Source organism: Corvus cornix, chromosome 9 (assembly GCF_000738735.6).
Source record: "Corvus cornix cornix isolate S_Up_H32 chromosome 9, ASM73873v5, whole genome shotgun sequence".
NCBI lineage: Eukaryota > Metazoa > Chordata > Aves > Passeriformes > Corvidae > Corvus > Corvus cornix.
The window spans coordinates 4,193,034-4,211,949 of NC_046339.1; the positions used below are offsets into that span (position 1 = coordinate 4,193,034).

General features: G+C 41.4%; 1 protein-coding gene across 8 annotated transcripts in view; it reads right to left on the bottom strand.

Annotated features, from left to right (window-relative positions):
* Positions 1-18,916, bottom strand: part of PHC3 (polyhomeotic homolog 3) — a 31,122-nt gene that overhangs the window by 11,816 nt on the left and 390 nt on the right. The window contains exons 1-15 of one of the 8 annotated variants that reach the window (XR_005602606.1): positions 17,308-17,376; positions 14,390-14,537; positions 13,496-13,654; positions 12,022-12,099; positions 10,343-10,501; positions 9,812-9,910; positions 8,459-8,693; positions 6,106-6,980; positions 4,530-4,680; positions 3,956-4,209; positions 3,097-3,253; positions 1,718-1,832; positions 841-991; positions 518-749; positions 261-361 (exon numbers count right to left, since the gene is read on the bottom strand). Coding sequence is in view for 7 of the 8 variants with exons in the window: in XM_039556736.1 (XP_039412670.1) it covers positions 518-749; positions 841-991; positions 1,718-1,832; positions 3,097-3,253; positions 3,956-4,209; positions 4,530-4,680; positions 6,106-6,980; positions 8,459-8,693; positions 9,812-9,910; positions 10,343-10,501; positions 12,022-12,099; positions 13,496-13,654; positions 14,390-14,515 (2,791 nt within the window). In the remaining variant the exon portion in view is untranslated. Of the gene's footprint in view, positions 1-260; positions 362-517; positions 750-840; positions 992-1,717; positions 1,833-3,096; positions 3,254-3,955; positions 4,210-4,529; positions 4,681-6,105; positions 6,981-8,458; positions 8,694-9,811; positions 9,911-10,342; positions 10,502-12,021; positions 12,100-13,495; positions 13,655-14,389; positions 14,538-17,307; positions 17,377-18,916 lie in introns of those variants that run through there. The other 7 variants (XM_039556737.1, XM_039556736.1, XM_039556741.1 and 4 more) reach the window with 7 other exon arrangements.

An 18,916-nucleotide genomic window follows, 5' to 3' on the forward strand; every position in this document is an offset into this window, starting at 1 on the left:
ACAAACTGTGACTAGCAGTATGCAGAGTCTCTAGGGAGAAGACCTCTGAGCAAAGCTATGCAAAATAAAGTTTAACTTTATAGCAGAAACTTGCTTATTCTTTTTTAATGACTTGTATCGTGACAGGTCTTTCAAACTTTACAGTTGTATCAAGGGAAGTAACACTGCTCTTGCTTTTCCTACTGAATAAGCAGTAAGGGAGGAGGGAAGAGAAGAAAGCAGTGTAACAGGAAGGAAGTGTGTCTGATCTCTCTACTGACCTCTTGAGAGAAGTCAGACTGAAGGAAGGAACAGCTCTAATCTCCATCAGCTGGGATGCAACAGCAGAAGTGGGACTAGTTCTATCAACATGGGATTTGTGCTGAAGGAACAAGCAAGAGGAAACAAATCACATTCCAGTCTCTATCACCAGCTAACACTGCTGCTGTTACCACACCACCTCCTCATCACAATGCTGCTATAAAGCAAGGAACTTCATTGCTAACACCAAGAGAACAAGTTATTGTCCGTTCCATACCAGGCAGAGAATGTATAAAGGCCCAAACTTCATCGACAGTCCATACTGAGGGGTCAGTTTGCACCACTGGTAAGAGGTCAATGCTCTCCGGCATTTTCCGCATCCGAAGCTCCCGAAGCTCCCGCTCTCTCTCCCTCTCACTCTGCCTCCGTAGGCGCGTGGTCATGGCTGTTGGAACAGCATCTTCATGAGGAGCCAGATCTTCTTCTGCAGATGGATAAGTAATTGGAAGCTGGAAAATGCAGTACAAATACACTACAGTATTAGGCTTTATTTGCAATTCCCAAAGCAATGTCATAGTTTTAAGCAAATATTCCACAGACCTGTCTAAGAAAATGATCTCGTGACGCCCCCTCAGGGCCGCTCGGCCGACGCCCGCGTCGCCCAAGACTTTGGCTATCTGACTTCCGATTCCAACGACTGGTCTTGTCTGATGGAAACAGCCCAAATTTCTTAGTGCAACTAAGGCTGTGCCTAAAGAAGTAAGATATATTCAATAATGCACTAGTAGTTTTTTGGACTGAATTCAATCAAGTAACCATAAAATCACAGTGTTGTAGAAATGCTGCTTAATTACAACAACAGCTGTCACAGAAATATAAGAGAAAGGTATCTCAAAGGCCATTTACTCAAAACCCTCATCTCAGTGTGGGATCAAGTACATCTAGATTACCCCAGAAGATGTCTGTCCTTACGATTCTTAAAAATTTTCTCTGATAGAAATACCTTTGTGTTTTATCACCTAGTACAGTTGTGCTCTAAAATGTCCACTGAAAATCTAAAATCACATTGTATTTTCTGTTTTCATTTTCACTACCTAGCTGATACCCCATCAAAGGAGGATAGAGGCAAAAATCCCATGTTAAGATTAAAGGGCTAAATCCCTTTAAGATAATTTTGCTTGTGGTGTCCCAAGAAGTACCAAACCAAAAACATGTATTCCCACTACTTGAATGGGAATGTAGCAGACATAAGAGACAGGTCATGTCCAGACACACTGATGCCAAAAAAGAGCTAAGTGGTGACTAGAAATGGAAAGCTATTCCCCATTTCTAAACCTTATGGTATTAAACATCAACTTTCCAACTGTAATAATGGAAGACTTTGCATTCAGATGTTGACTGTGAATTCTTGCTCTTTTAACCAGGAGAGGTTAATCCATTAACCAGATAATAATAAACAATAATTACATAGCGTTACCTTTTGGCACAGGATGTGGAGCAGAATCTTTTTGACCGCAGAAACTTATTGGGATATCCCATTTTTCCACAAAATTCACACTTCAGAAGATCATTTTCAATTTCATCCAGTCCCTCTAAAGAAAGGAATGAGGAATACAGAAATCAGTTTCAATGACAAAATTATGTTCACATCTCTCACCTCAAGCAGGCAAAAGATCTTCAAATATTTAACACATTCAGTTAAATACTTTGATTAACAGACAATTACACAAAGCTAAGCAAGTCATAGACTTCATTCTGTCTAGAAAAGATCTTAAGCAAACTGAACCTTAATGAATCTTCAATTAAGTTATTCAATGAACTTAATCAGTTTTTTGTTTAATTTCAAGCCATCCATGAGCAGGTCTGCCCTCAAACACAGCAAGCAATTTAAGAAGAAGGGTTACAGTCCTCATGAATTGCTTTATAAAGAGTTCATTAAGAGAACCAAGCCTTCCACAGTCTAAATGCAAACTCCCCTGTAATGACATAATGAATTAACCTTTTAAAGTACTTTCTTTGAATAAGCAGCTGTTACAACCAAAGGGACTTGTGAAAGCAAGGAAAACATTGAATCTTGAACATATATATAACATTCAATCTATGAAAAAGATAAGCTGCACACAATAAAGAAAAGGATTATGGCATCTGCTGATTTGAAGCTTATTGTTACAGAGTATTTTTCTGTTATTGGTGAGGTGAGATGGCCCTTTTCCTGCACTAGTGCAGCAAAGAGCTGGAAATACTGAGAAAGGTATTTGAAGGGTGTTTCTACCACACACACAATCATACCCTGGTTTACTACCAAAAAATCTCCTCTACTCAACTTCTGTGTATGTGGATGTTTCCTACCAGCTTATCCAATGAGTAGTTACCAATTCTCTACATAAACCTAACACCAGCTGTCAGGAACAATAACTAAAACAAAAACCATGAACATTTGAATAACTCCACAAAACAGACAAGCTGTCTGAAATCTGAGACACAGTATATTGTTAATACTGAAAAGAAAATTGAATTAACATCTAGTGAAACAAATTAAGGACAAAATAACTGCTGCAAAGGGTTTTGGTATGGAAGAAGGAATAGAACTATTCTAAGAGAATGAAAGAAAGAGTTGCATTAAGACATTTAAACAGACCACCAAAACCAGCTCTGGTGCAGTAAGGATACAAGCTGTGGGAAAGAAAACCCAGAGGTGGCTAAAAAATTCTGAACTTTCAAATCTTAGATGAATTTATACAAAATGTGTGTTCACAGAATAATTTGGCTTTTCTGGGCCAGGCCACAGTTTGATTCCCACTTCATAGCACACAGAACTAGAGGGGAAAAATGGGCATTTAAACAAAAACTACAAACCTTCTGCAATCATATCCTCTATCTCCGTGTCTGAGGAGTTGTCTGCATGTTTTGTGTTCTGCAAGTCTGATTCAACACACACCACACTCATGATCTGACCCTCCACCAGCAATCTCTTCTCTGCAGGCTGTTCCACCAACAAAGATGAACGACTGACCTATTGCAATAAAAGCAAAGCAACAGTGAGTAACTAACATTATTCACAACAGTGAATAATTAAAAACAGTATTTCTGATTTAACAGTTGTAACTAAGAGGATGATCAGGTTCTACTCCATATCAATGAATCGTAATTATATCGTGCCAAAGCTCATTCCTCAAACAAATTAAGACTCACTCCTGTTCTGCAGAGTTTGCAATTATATTTACCAAAGGAAGAAACACATTATATCTACAGAAATGAAGGAATGGGAAAATGAGACACACATGAAATTAGTAAGACAAGTTTTAAATTGTCAGTTTGTGATTTAAAATTTTCCACAGTAATTCTTACCAGACATGGAACTAATTACAACTAGCCCAGTTACAAGTTGCCAGTGCTTGAAACAACAAATTGCAGCATTTTAGAATTTTAACACAGACTTAGTTCTGAGGTTTAAATTAACGTATCACTTAATTGAGGGATCTGAGAGACAGAAAAATGTAAAAAAATTCCAAATGGTAGCCTAAAACCATTCTCTGTAGTTATCTACAGATACTGCCTACTACTCAAGTCACCAATCAGTGGAGAAAAGGTCAAAACCAACATCTGAAACATAATTCAAGATCTAAATATCTACTAGCCACAAATAACATCATTCTTACAAAGAGTTTATTTCAAAGATTAGTAGTAAAAAATTCCTAGCAACTTTTAGACTTACAGGGAATGGCTCCAACCCCTCCTGAATCACAAAGCCTTCGATGACGTGGGTCAGGATCTGGGGCTTAACAATAGCCTGTGGAGGTTTATTTTCTAGGCTGGGAATGCTATTGGGCATGGATGTGCTGTTGCTCCTTGTCGTTGCTGCTGGAAGCAAAAGAGGTGGTGGTGGAATAGAGGCATGTGAAGGATCAGACGGAGATTTAATTACTGAGGCACTGACTGATGATGTCACTGAAGGCAGTCCCCCGTGTTCTGCAAAAAATAACAAAGCATGTTATGTTTTATCACTTATATCCAACCTAATGGGCTCAGAATTCTGGAAGTAAGAGGTGATAAATCCCCAAGACCCATCTCTCCATCCATCAACCCCTAACGCAGGCTCTTCCCTAGGCTTTATAGATTCCACTTTTAAAAGAAGATGTTTTATCTTGACAGACTATTCCACAAACACACCCTCTTCATACAAACAGTTTCCTTTACTCAGTACCTACTAACTACAAGCACAGTTGGCCATTACTTACTTAAACAAACCATAAAACCAAAAGCTACCTGAGTCTGGCATTTGTCCTCACCTGACAAAGGATCTTCTGAATTAAGAGCCTCTCCATTGCCCAAGGTTATGGCTGGGGGAGACAAGGTGGGTGGTGTAGGTGTTCTTGCCATGTGGACGCAATCTGAGTCCTCGGGCATCTCCTCTTCACATACATTGTCCACTTGGTAAATCTGCATCCAACAAACTATTGCTTTAGAGAGATTTCCATTCTATCTTAATACCTTGAAAGAGTTGCATAAATACAGTTTTAAAAATAAATTACCAGTTAAAATATGTTAATCTTTTAATAAAATACTTGTTTCCAAACTCCATACCAAACAATGAACTTTGAGGACATCACAATATCTATGACAGTAAAATCAAAATATTTTGTTACAAACCGCAATATAAAAAGAAGCACAGTTCTCCAATCAAATAGATCAGAGAACTTGACTTTTTTAGTATCTTATGTGTATAGTTTACTGTATTTTTATTTATACATACATCTGATGTTATTTAAACACATCTGCAAAATGCAAGTTTAATGACAAGTCTGCAAATTGTTCTATCTTATACAGCAGTGTAATCAAACTGACTATTTCAGAGGAGTACACCAAGACTATCAAGCATTAGTGGTTGTAAGAGATTTTAAGGTCTTTTCCTCAAAAGTGTTGAAATAAATTTACATAAATTCCTGACAGCCAGTTTAGCAGATTAAAATGTAAAACACTACCCTGTCAAAAGCAAACCTGGCTTCTACTCTTTTGCCCAATTTCTCCATGAAATATCAGTTGAGGTTATTACCCTCTTAAAATAAATCAAAGATGAACAGCACACCTCCTTCCTTAACCTGTTGATAGCCTCAAAAAAGCCTACAAGATCTGCTAATTCTTTTGCTCAACTTAATCTCATTAGCATTTTACCGCTAAAGCCCAGCAACTCCATCTTAAATGTCAGCATTATCTGCATATCACTTTATTTTCCCATACACTATTTTAATCCAGTGATTGAAGCCAAAACCTTCAATTACAAACTGCAGACATCTGAGACAAACACTGAACCAAATTAAATGGCGGTGCTGGGTACAGTACGAAAATTCCCCTATTCTTTTATGAGGAGGATATTTTTAATGTTAGTACAAAATTAATTATCCAGAAACCTATCATCTTAATAACCTGCTATGCACCTTCCACCTAGTACAGATGATTCTCCTAATCAAAATCTATTTGTATTGAGGTAAAAGCTTACAGTCCATGTCACATTTACCAAATTCTTTATGTAAGCATTGTCATATATTTACTTATATTTTTTAACTTCAAATGCGTTGTAATTTCATTAAGAAACAAGATTTTAGATCTTAAATCTGCACTTTCACAATTCCTGGTTGATATTCTTGACTGATGATCCATTACAAAAAGCCAACAAAAAAAACCCCAAATCAAAACATGAAACAGAAGAAAAATGTCTATTAGTTTTCTTAAAACTCAGTTCTGTAATCAACAGGTTTCTTGCCCTCTGTCTAGCACCTGATTTAGCTCCCTTTTAAGTCAACGAGCCAGACTCACAGCTCTGGAGAAGCTCAGGGAAAGAATAAAGGATGCAATGTTATCACTCACCACTGGAGTTTCAATCGGAACTGACGGCTGCACCTGGAGATTTACTGCGACAGTCTGTGGCGGTGGAAGAGTTTGAAATGGCAGCTGGACCAAAGCTTCTGCAGCAGGAAGTTCTTCCTCAGAAACCAAAGTGTTTTGAACCAAAACCTGGCCCTGGGACAGAATTTCAGGCTGCACTTGTAAAGACTGCACAGACTGCAAGGGTAGCGGTTGAATCTGGGTTGAGGATGCCGAGAGCTGAGGCGGAGCTGCCAGAGGGATGGGAGCGGATTGCAGGGCTGGATACTGCTGGTGTGGCGTGGAGGACACGAGCTGCTGGCCCGGGGAAACCAAGCTGGGCGGCTCCACGGCCCCGATGTGCACGGCGGGGGAGGGCGGGAGCGGCAGGTGCGGCGGGAGGCTGAGCGGCTGCGACGGTCGCACGGGGTTGGCGGCAGCCGCCTGGGGAGCGGCCGGCTCGGGCTGCAGAGCCGCCGGCACCAGGGAGCTGGCCTGGGACTGGATAAGGGCTTGAGGGTGAATGATTATGGTGGGTGACTGACTCGGGGAGTGCGATGGCGGAGGGGACACCACCACTGACTGCTGAGCTGACTGGGATGGGGTAGGAGAGAGCGTGAGAGGCGGAGGATGGATGTGGATAGGGGAGCAGTGGGACTGGACGCCGCTGGGAGCCGGAGGCAGCGCATGGCTGGGGAGGGGCAGACAGTGCTGGGATGGAGGCGGTTCCGGGCCCGGAGGAGTCTGAAGTGCAATCGGCTGGACTTGCTGCTGCTGCTGCAGGATCAGCTGATGATGGGAAATCTTTGGAGCTGGCGAATGAAGTGGGATCTGCTGATGTTTTACTAGAGAATGAGGTTGCAATGGAGAATATGAAGCTGTGAGGGAAGGGAAAAAAAGTGACAATTAGTATTTATTTCTTCAAGTTCTGAAAATATTATAAAACACCTCAAAAATTCTCACTTTAAAGATCAGTACAATTTTTTAAACATTTACTATTTAAAAAATATATTTGTTTAGAAATATCTTCTTTGACAGCATATAGAACACAGGAACAATTTATTAGGGGAGTATATCAATTTCCAAAGTAAAATGCATAAATGAATAAAGGAATATGGCCATGCTTTTTACATATATGTACTTTCTATAAAGAAGTATCTAAACTTATCTTTTTGGTGCTAGGTCTAACATTATTGCTGATCCAGCCTTATTTAAGAATTTAATGCAATTTTAAATGGATTTAACTTTTGCTTTGAAACAGACTTGAATAGAAATGATAAGCACATCACAATCAACAGGTTTTGCAGATAAGTGCTAAGTTAAAGTGTAGATAATACTGTTTTAAGATACCAAATAAAACTCCAAGAGTTCAGTATAAATTTAAACCATTGAAAGCATTTGCCTGAACTTGAACACAGCAACTGAGAGGTACAAATCTAAAAATAGTGCAGCTTCCAGAGAAATCACATCACCTTTAAGTGAACCAGTGACTCACCAGTCATTTCTTACAGCACACATATATATTGTCTTCCACACGCAAATCTCTTCTTGCTTTGTCTTGTCCACTTGAGAAACGACTCATTTGTGTAGGTTTTTTGATTTGTTCTGCTACTAAGGACAGATTTTCTTCTTACCAATTTGAGTTCTGAGAGCATTAGGGTTCAATACCTCCAGAATGTCTGCCTCCAAGTCCCACTCTTTCTCTAAAAGCCGTCACTAAGCCAAGCTACATTCCACAGAATTCAAACCAATTGTCTAGACTACCATCACTTCTTCAAAATAAGAAAGCTAGGATGCAAATATGCTGCATGCAGTGCAAGTGCCACTCCAACTAAGAGCAGGTTATTTGGATTTCTCTCAATACAAAATACTGAAATTCTGAGCATTGTTACCTATGGGTTTATAAAAGTACCCGATATAAGAACGTTCTCATGACACAAACGACACAAGAAAAGAAAAACCAAACCACCAACAAAATGGATTTTGATGGGAGCAAGAGGCTTGAGATGGTTTCAGCCCACATTTTGCTGCCCGGAGATGTCAGGCATGTCCTGACAACAAACACACAGAGAGAGACCAGGAATGAGAATCATGTCTGTGCTGTGACTCAACAGGATATTGCAGTTGCTATATTGTGCTTGTATTGTGATTTAAGAAAATTCCTGCCTCTGCTTAATCAAAATCCTGTGCAGCATCCAATACCAACAAATAAGTGAATTTACTAAGAAAATTTGAACTCTATTCATGTGGAATATCTATAATAACATGGCCAGAGAGCACTGAACTCTGACAGAACTGTGATATACAAATCAGTTTTAAGTAAAGTAACTTTCCTATAGCTCTGTTTTCATCCCACCTGGTGTTATTAAGTGGTGTATGCTGGATGTCCGTGTGACCGGCGTACTCCGACACTCCGGAGCTGGGCTCTCGCCTTTCCTATTGCTTTCTGAGGGATCTGGCTGGCTGCCCTTGGAACTGCTGACAGGTTTACTGGGGCACAGGGACTGAGTTTGACTGCTGCTCTTTGGTGGGCCATTCTGTGAACTTGACAACACACCCAGCTTCTGACTGCGCAACGTCAAGTTCTGAACCTGGGAAATGAGCAAAACATGAAAAAACCCAAACTCTATAAATACCTATGACAAAGATCAGGCAAAAACAGCAAAAAAATTTATATTTTGTAATGCTTCTCATCCCACGTGATCACAAGAAGCTAAAAATCTGCATATCAAAGTATCTTTAAAGCCATAAAATTTAGAGAAGGATAGGGATCTTTATTACTTCAGTGATAAATACAGAAGTCTTTTTTCCCTTATTGAATTTTTAAAAGAAATGGAAATTTTTAATTAATTTGAATTAAAGCTTTTATTTTTCTCTTTTATTGTGCCTTCAAAGTAAGTGACACAAGGCATCTTAAGCAAAGGCAATTTTATTTTCACACAGACACTGCAGAAGTGCAGTGGTCTGTGAGTGAGCTTCCAGACACCAACGTAAGCTAGAGGCTTGGGTGGACAGTGGGACCAGAGTCTCCTCTACTATCTGTGTGTTAACAAAATGGAGACCTTTGTTTCTACACCAATATTAACCTCCCTTCTCATCACGACACCTCCAATATCACATGAAACAAAAGGTTTTGTTTTCTGAAATGTAAATCAGTCAGGGACCACTTTCCCTGAAGTCTGTTATATCACACCCAGATTCTGTACATAACGATCCCAGATCTCCAATCCTACGTGCTGAGCTAAAATTCATTTTCAAGGATAATGCCTACCCTCGAAGCACTAATTCACATCATCTTTTACATGAAAAAGAAGACTAATTGTTATCTTGTTATCACCATCCCCTATTTTGATTACATAATCCCTTCCCCACTCAGCAGTTAGTACCTGTGTAATGAACAGCTAGTTTACATTTCACTTCTCACTGCTCCGTGTGTCACCACAGGGCACATTCAAACCCAACTTGTTTCCTCACTGGCATGCAGGAGGCATTCACTGCCATTCTGTCCCAGTGAGGACAAATCAACCTTCAGCACATCTTCACAGGTAAGGTGACTCAGCTGGAGCTTGGCAGACCCACCCCAGCAGCTCATCTGCTCTCTGGTCTGGGGTGCAAGTAAAGCTAGAAAAACTTAAGCGCAATATTTCTTTACTTTTCAGTTTTGTCCCACTCGACTGGACGGACCTTTAGTAAGCTTACACAAGCTCACCTGAGTAGCTGCAGACTGACAGGAAGATGAGGAGGATGAGGAGACAACAGGAATGTCAGACTGGACAGCAGCCACAGTGGTCGCAGGAGTAAAAATAAGCTGTTAAGCAAGAAAAAAGTACATGGTAACAGACTGAAATTTTTAAAATCTGTGAAAGAAATGCAGTATCTTAAAGAGATACATAACTTACACATACTGATGAACAGCTTCTAAAATTTACTTTTCAACTTCTAGATTAATTTATTTAAAGAGCTATTTATCATGGTAATTTAAATAAACAAAACTAAAAGAGAATAATGTAAACCAAATATAATATTTGTTCTGCATATTGAGAAAAATCTTTGAGATAAATAAACACATCTATGATCTTTCATACAAGCACTTAAGAGAACTTTCCCTTCAATACTACAAATTAGTGAAAAAAAGACAAGAGAAGAGCCCAATATCTATTATATTTAAGAAAGAGAGCTTAGATCTTCCAATAAGGACAGACCAAAGCCAAACTTTGTAAGGACTGCAGTCAAAACTTACCATCTGAGCTCGTAGATACATTTGGGCCTGGCTTGCACTCAGGGTGGGAGAGGTGCTGCCCAGCAACATCGTCTGTTGGGTGATGCTGCTGCTGGTGGTGTTGGAGGTCTGAGAACGGCTTATTATCTGTGCAGGTGTAGGAGAGGTGGAGAGGTTAATCTAAGGAAACAAAAATATTGCTTCTGTCATGGAAATTCCGTCACCCTAGGGTCTAAAGCCAGAAAGCCTTTGACAAAAATGGCAGGGGCAGTTGGAATCTCTGAACTGTAAAGGTATCAAAAATATATTGAGCCAATCATCATAAAATTGGATCCTGGCAAGACTGTACGTTTTTATTCTTACACTGCAAGCAACCACTTTGCAGTAAATAATAATAAGCAGTCACAAATATAAACAATGATAGGAAGTCTGTAAAATATGCCTCATAGAAATACACATTTATTGAATATGTAGAATGAGTTTTCAATATTTTAAGAAAAACACCTGAACTTTAATATTTAAGATCTTTAAATGTTTATATTAACTGCCTGGACTGGTATCTTCCATTATGCAACCTGATCAGGACGCTCATTTGTGCCACCACGTATGGACTTTCAATCCTCATTTCATATATGCACACTAAAAAATGACTGAAGACTAAAACCTTCTCCAATTTCATATTAAATGCTCCTCAAGAACCACTCTTTAGCATCTTCTTAAAAAAAGAAGCTGTTGTGATTTTGCTTTTCCTTTTTTTTTCTAACCAGTCTAACAGAGTTAAGTGCCCAGCTCTTTTTCATCACTTACTTAAAAGATTTCCTTGAAAAACCCCAGCCCAATTATTTTGTTAAGTTTAACATCAGACATCTTAATAGACTTTCCCTCCTAAATTTAATGAATGAATGGTTTTAGTTCTAACAGCTGTAAGCCAAGCCAAGCTATGAGAGCTTAAAAAAAATACACAGTTAAATCACTGAAGCTATGCACTGGAGTCATGAACAGCTTGAGGGTGTGATTAATAAGCAGGATGTCTGTAGGACTAACAAATCCTACTTCACATAACTGTAAAACTGTACAGAAGAGACTGTGCATGTCTGATAATGGCACTTAAAGAAATACAGCATGAACTGAACACAGAGCCACTCACAACTGAAACCTGAGCACATGCCTAGAATATGGGAAGTGAAACTGCAAAAAAGATGCATGATAAAAGATGATAATCAATAAAAGAATGAATGCTATAAACATTTAATCACTTTCATAAATATATGTGAGCATTGACTTGGATTCTTTAGATTTAGTGCTATTTCATCCCTGACACACAGTTACAATTTTCACCTACAGTAGTGCCCTGAATAAAAAACTAACGTAGAAAATCCAGTAAGAAATCATGTAAGAGATGAGAGCTCAGGGAGTGATTTCTACAGGAGTTTGAACAGCCACTGGTGCTTGTGGAGTGAGCAGCTGCCCCTGAGAGAACCAAGACAGGTCTGGAACTGGGGAAGCCAACAGCGGCCAGCAACAGTCACACACAGCACCCGACACTTATTTCAGAGTCATCATACTTCTGTTCACTGTGTCTGTAGTACTGATTTTAACAACACAAGCTGAAATGCTAAAATATTTTCTGCTTTTCCCTGCAGCCATATAAGAACCAAGCGGGGTTGGGAATGGAGGGAGGGCTTGGTGCAGTTACGTACCGAGGTCTGCGACATGCTTGACTGCTGAGTGACACTCCCAGTGGGGGAAGTACATTGCCTCCCACCTGACAGGCTTGCCTAAATAGCAAGAATATGTGTCAAATAATGAAATCAGAAAGTGCTTAAGTGATGTTCATTTTATTGTATAAACCATGAGAAACAGCCCTCTCTACCTTTACATTTTCTCTGAGTTAACAGTAAGAATGCTTTACTTGGTGGAAATAGTTTTCAGCAAAGTGCACTCTGCACTATGGGATGCTACCTGCAAGGTGCAAAATTCCTTGAAGTCCTACCAAATTTCAGGCATATAATTCTTTCAGATCAAGACTTGAAGAAAAACAATCAGAGGTAAAGTCTGCCAAACTGCTAATGATGTAGCTAAGTGATCACCTCCCTGCCTATGGTGCTTAGAACTTAAAATGCAATATCATTAAGAACTGTTATTATTAAAACTCACATCATAATTTTATTGTGATTAGAATAGTCTAAAACAAAGCAAACTTTATAAATGCTGTAGAGAACAGCCTCATATTCTGGAATGGTAACTTATGTATGCACATCTAGCATCTACCACTGGATTCTATTCCAGCCCTTCAGATGAACAACAAGGACAGTGATTTAGGTTTATGTATGAACAGAACCAAAACTTTCCCAATCTGATTTTCTTTGCTCTGTCTCAGTAGCTGTATGTCCATATAGAAATCCATCACAACAAAAAAGACAAATCAACATATTACCACAACCTAATGAAAAAGGTATAGAAGAAAAAGCCAGGAGCAAAAATTAGTCAGTCCAGCTCTGACACCAAACAGCCCTATCCCTGAGGTCTTTAACTCCACTTAGCATTTCCCTGTGTAAAATCATTAACAACCACCTCTCTCTGCAAGATCATATTCTCAATCCAAGGCCAGCTGAGGTCAAAGGAATTCTTGCCACTGCTTGAATTCAAAATGGGCCTCCTCCAGTGATCACTGATGTTAAAAGCTGTGTTTCAGATATGAAATGTCATTTGCCTCCTACATTTTCACACTCAGGGTTAAAATTTAATTTTACCATTACTTATAATGCAGCCAGATGTGAGGCAAAACACTAAGATGCCAGATGTTCATTATTTTTTATTTCACTAAGATACAATGCTATTCATTGCTCCCCCCATCAACTTTTAGAGAAAATCATGGGATGAAGATTGAAGTAGTCTATTTTTAATATTTTTTACTGCTTGATGATTTACATGATGCATTATAATGTATGCAATAAAGCATGGAATGGTTGCCTACTGGAGCATCTATACCACTGGACAAAATCCTCCCAACAGTTTGGAGGACGATACAATTTAAAATAACAACGTCATTAAAATATAACAGTGAATTATGAGGCACTAAGCTCAGGCACTTAAGCTGTTATTACGTTTGACAACAACTGTAGCCCTGCTCTAGATAATACGCGGTTCTTTTTCAGCAATCTTCACTCTCACCTGTGGAACAGTTGCCAGACTCTGAAATTGGGTACTGCTTAAGTGCTGCTGCTGCAGAGCAGCAGTCTGCAGCATTAGATGCTGCTGTTGGGCTGCATACATCTGCTGGAGGTACTGAGCAGCTGAGCTAGGAGGACGATGCAAGGCCTGCTGAATAACCTGTGATGAATCAGTAGGTAATTAATTACAATTACAAAGCATACACCATGCTGACATGATGTTGAAGTTTACCCTTACAAGGAAATAAAACCAAATAAATTTTTTTCACATCAGTTATGAAATACTGAACTTGCTCCCTCACTGTTCTTGACCAAGTCACAGAGTACTGTCAACATCAATATATTCACATTCTCAAGGACAGCCTGACAATACAGCATCACTCCCAACACATCATCCCAGCCTCTCAGCTGCTTGTCAACACATCCTACACCATGTTCTGCTTTTTGAGAGATCAGAATAGTGTGTGAGAAATCCAGTTATCAAACACAACAGAATGGACTGTACAGAGTTCAAGGAGACCTAATTTCAACAACAGCAAGAGGGGGCTGGATCCCACATAGCACTTAAACCCACACAAATACCTTGGATCCCTGTAGTCAACGTTGGTCAAGCAAACAGCTTTATTTTGCAAAGGTTTATGTTAATAATCCACACCCTCAGCAAATGGTGAACAAACCAAACTTTCTATCATAGCATTTCCCCCTCTCTTATTTGGGAGACTATGCTTCAGTGGTCTGATACCCTCCAGTAAACACCTCCTGAAAACCAGCAAGTCAGCTATTGAGAAAGACAACAGCAATTAGGAATGAAGAGTTAATCCTGTGTAAAGTACTGCACAATGCCTGTATTTAGAGCTCTGTACAGGACAGGGAGGAAGACCCCAGAGCCCAGTACCTGGACAGCATGTCTGTCAGAGCCGCTGTAGACAGAGATCTGTGGGAGCGGCGTGCGGGAGGTGGAGGTGGTGGTGACGGTCGTTGTGGATGCAGAACATGTTGTTGTGTTGGGTTCATTCTCCATAGCTGTGCAGCGTTCGTCCAGCCTGGCAGGAGCGACACAAACGTAGTTCACAAACAAGGCCAGAACACGCTGATTTTAATGCAAAAATTACATTTTGCTGAGACAGAACAATAGACAATTTTCAAAAGGTAAGTTTCACAGAATCACAGAATAGTTTGGGTTGGAGGGACCTTAAAGATAATCTCGTCCCACCCCCTGCCATGGCAGGGTCACCTTTCAATACACCAGGCTGCTTCAAGCCACATCCAACCTGGCCTTGAACACTTGCAGAGATGAGGCAGCCACAGCCTCCATGGGCAACCTGTGCCAGGGCCTCACCAAACCTATAGTAAAGAATTTCTCCTTAGCATCTAATCTTAGTTTGTAGTATTTGCTATTACTTGATGCAGTCTCTTGAGAGATGTAGTTATAATCTTCTAAGATCTATAAAAAGTAGCAATAAAGAACCAATTTAGGAATACATCCAAGATTTCCAGCCAGCTACACAGGACAAGGATCACCTCCCTCACCCCCATGACTGAAATTGCTGGCTGACCCTGGACACTGAACAAAACCTGCTCTTGGCAAAAATCACCAGTGAAATACTCTGTTTGGGGAGAGAGGGAAAGGATACAGGCAAAATTCCTTTTAACAACACCTCACATAATACAGCAAGAACCAAGGAACAAACTACCTATTTAAGCACCTCAAATGATCCTCCCCAGTCTTATGCGACTTCCTTCTGTTGCAGAGCACAAAATGTCATCTTTAAAACTGAAATGAATCACAAACCTCAATATATGTTATGGGGGTGTTTACTGCAGTTTCTTTCTCAGTCTTTGTATTATGATTAACAGGAAATAGCATAGTAGCTGTTTATTGCTTTCAAAAGGATGCCAAAAAAAGGGAGAGTTGAGAAGATGTGTTTCCTTCTTACCATAAAGAGGGGCTCAGAGAAATAATCAGAGAGAGCTGCAATATACTAGAAAAAAAGCAGCTTTGCCAAGTTCTTAACAAACCACCCATTGGATGCTGCATCAAAAGGGAACATTATCAGGAGTTTCAACTCACACAGCTGGAAGAAGAACAGGACACTGCCAGGCTGCCACCCTCAGCTCCCAAAACACGACTACTCTACAAGCAGAGGGCTGCACGTGATGCTGCAGTTCCTGAGGACCTGCAACAGCTAAACTTTAACAGATACATGGTCACCTAAAGACCTCTTGCCTACCCTTGCATTGGGCACTTGCATGGACTTTCCCATCAAAGAAAATTCGTGGCAATAACGGATGCTCTAAAAGCAGAGATCCCTGCTATTAGAACTGAAGAAAAAATATGATTTGTTGTTAAAAAATCAGGTCTGTTGTGCATTACTGATGCCAGTTGTCTACCTACATCAGGGCACAAGTTAAGACACACAGCTTCCCACTCCAACTGCAATAAACCCAGCATCATTCCTAAAACCCCTTTACGTTAATTTCACATCATGAAAAGTATCTTAAAATAAAAAGTCCTGTCTCCTCCAGTGGACATGAAAAGCACTTCAAAATATTTACACCTACAACTTGTCTAGCTGGTTTTTGCAGAGTTATGCAACCAGTTAAATTAGCTTAAAACATTAGATGTCTCATTTCCTTCATTCTCAGCCGTGTTTTGGGTGTGTTATGAGCAAGATGTGCAACATATCCCACTTAGTAAATATTCCATCACAAGTTCACTCCAAGAGAGCCGTTAATCCTTTAGCTCAAAATTATTTCAAAAATAATATTGTCATTGCTCAGGTTGTTCTCACAAAGGATGCACAATGAAAACAGTAAAGAGCTCCCAAAGTTTTGGTCAGCATCTCCATCTATCCTCTGACACCTCACCTCGAGTGGGCATCAGATGTTAATTTACAAGAAAATTAATTTTGTTTAATGATGGAGACCTTGCGATGATGCTCCCTGAACAACTTTAACTCAAAATAATCTCTGTAATGCAAAGCAAGTTTTAGAAAACACATTGACTTGCAACAACCACTACGCATTTAAGTGAGCCCAAAACACAAAACACAACAGAAAACTATATTGAAAAACTGTATTTATTCAAGCAGTAGCAGTACAAGACACCACATAACTTCAGGTTACATTATGCATAAGGTAAATATTCCAAAGTTTTGTTTCTTTATATTTTTCTTGGTCAAAGCAACCACCTGAAGTAAAAAAATACCTGCTATTCTATACCGATTAAGAAACTACCCTCACGGTGGACACGCGAATGTCATTACTCATGTTGTGGAAAGTTTTGGTAAATGCCATGGTAATAACAAACCCTGCTGAAAACCCACATCCACAACCACAACCATCCACAACCACACAGTTTATTTCTTTTTTCATTCACAACCTCTCCCTGCAACTCCAAGGAGACAAACCACAAAAAAACCCAAACTAAACAAAAATTTTCTCCAAGCCTAACCCCTACCGTATTCCGTATTTGACAGAGGGCTACGAAATAATGAATAAAATAAAATGAAATAAATAACGAAGGTATGCTCTGTGGGAATACCCCCCACGACATGCGGAGTACCACCCCCGCGCTGAGGCGCCCCGGTGCCCCTTCGCCGGCCGCCCCCCGCCCAGGCCAGGCTGACCCACCCTCAGCCCCCGCCTCGCCCAGCCCGGCCCGCCACCGCCCCCTCAGGAGAGCAAAGGCAGGCGGGCGGGGCCGGCCCGGCGCCGGGGCGCGGTCAGGGCGCGGGTTCCCCGCCCCGCGGCCCGGCCGGGGCCCCGCAGCTGCTGCTGCCCGCGCTCCGCGCGCCCCGCCGGGACACTCGCCTGGGACGCGCCGCTCAAGGCGCCGCCGCCGCCGCCATTTTCTCGCCTCCCTCACGGGGGAGGTGCCGCGCGCGCGCGGGGCGCGGCCGCCGCCGCGCACGTGACGGGCCCCGCCGCCATGTTGGCGGCGGCCGTGAGGGGCCGGTGCTGAGGGAGACCTGCAGCGGGCCCGGAGAATTGAAATATGCGGTGTTTTCAGCTCAAATAACCTATCGACTTCTATTTGTAACAAAACAGGGAGCGTCTTTCAAGTGCCTCCCGGATTTAGCAGCTGTTGCTCAGGCACTGTCAGCAGTGCATCCATCCTAATCACAGTGTGAGCATCTCAGGTTTCCTTTTGGAGGCTCTGCTTGCTTCCTTCCACCCTTCCTGCCACTCACCAGCTCAAAGCACTGGGTGAATATGACTTAAAGTAATTATCTCTGTTATCTCTTGCATCACGCCTCTTTGCTTTGGCACCTGATACATACACGCTTGCAAATCTTTGTACTGTACGTACAGGAAGCCTGTATGTGTGCATGACTATGGGAGGTGCCTCCAGGCTAAATCCTCTGTAACTTCCACGCTTGACTGAGTTCAAGAAGTCTCTGGACAATGCAGTCAGGCACGTGGTGTGGCTCTCAGAGATGTCCTGTGCAGGGCTAAAAGCTGGACTTGATGATCCTGATATTCCTTTGGCTATCACCACAGGAGCCAGGCTGGGGGATCCCCATGGAAGGGTTGGGGATGTGGGGGCCACACTGGGGGACCCGAGAATGGACCTCTGGAATTCCATTCGGAATGGAAGTCTATTCGATACCGACTGTACAGGGAGGTAGTGGAGTCCTCATCCCTGAGGTGTTCAAGGAACGACAGGACATGACACTCAGTGCTCTGTTCTGGCTGACAGGGTGGGGATTGATCAAAAGTTGGGACTCAGTGATCTTGGAGGTTTTTTCCAGCCTAAATGATTCTGTGGTTCTATGATTGGGGGGCGGGGGGGGTGGGAAATTGCCACATACCTACCAGCTAGTTGGGATAGGTAAGTTCTTTGCAAAGAAAAGAGACTCAGCAAGTGTCTAACAAAATTCAAACACCTCCCAAGGTATTAGAGATGAACTTAAGCTGTTGACAGGTGAAGCAGTTGCACTGAGCACAGGTGGGATGCCTGTGACAAGTAGTGACAATTCCACAGGTCTAATGAGGATGCCTCATTTCTGTAAAAGATGACGTGATTCAGCAACCTGTGTCACGGCTTCATCACCCTCACAGGGAAAAATTTCTTCCTAATATTTAATCTAAACGTTCTCTCTTTAAATTTAAAGCCATTCTTTTTTGTCCTGTCACTCCATGCCCTAGTCCCAAGTCCCTGGCCAGCTCTCTTGGAGTCCCCTTTAGGCACTGGAGGGTGCTCTAACGTTTCCCTGGAGCCTTGTCTCTAAGCTGAACAGCCCCAACTCTCAGCCTGTCTCCAGAGCAGAGGAGCTCCGATTCTTGGACCCTCTCCGTTGCCTCCTCTGGACTCGCTCCAGCAGCAACTCGTTCTTCGGTAGACGGACCAGACCTCAGAGCAGGACACAGCACTGCAGGTGCTCAGTATGAGGTGGAGAATCCCTGCTGCCCACGCTGC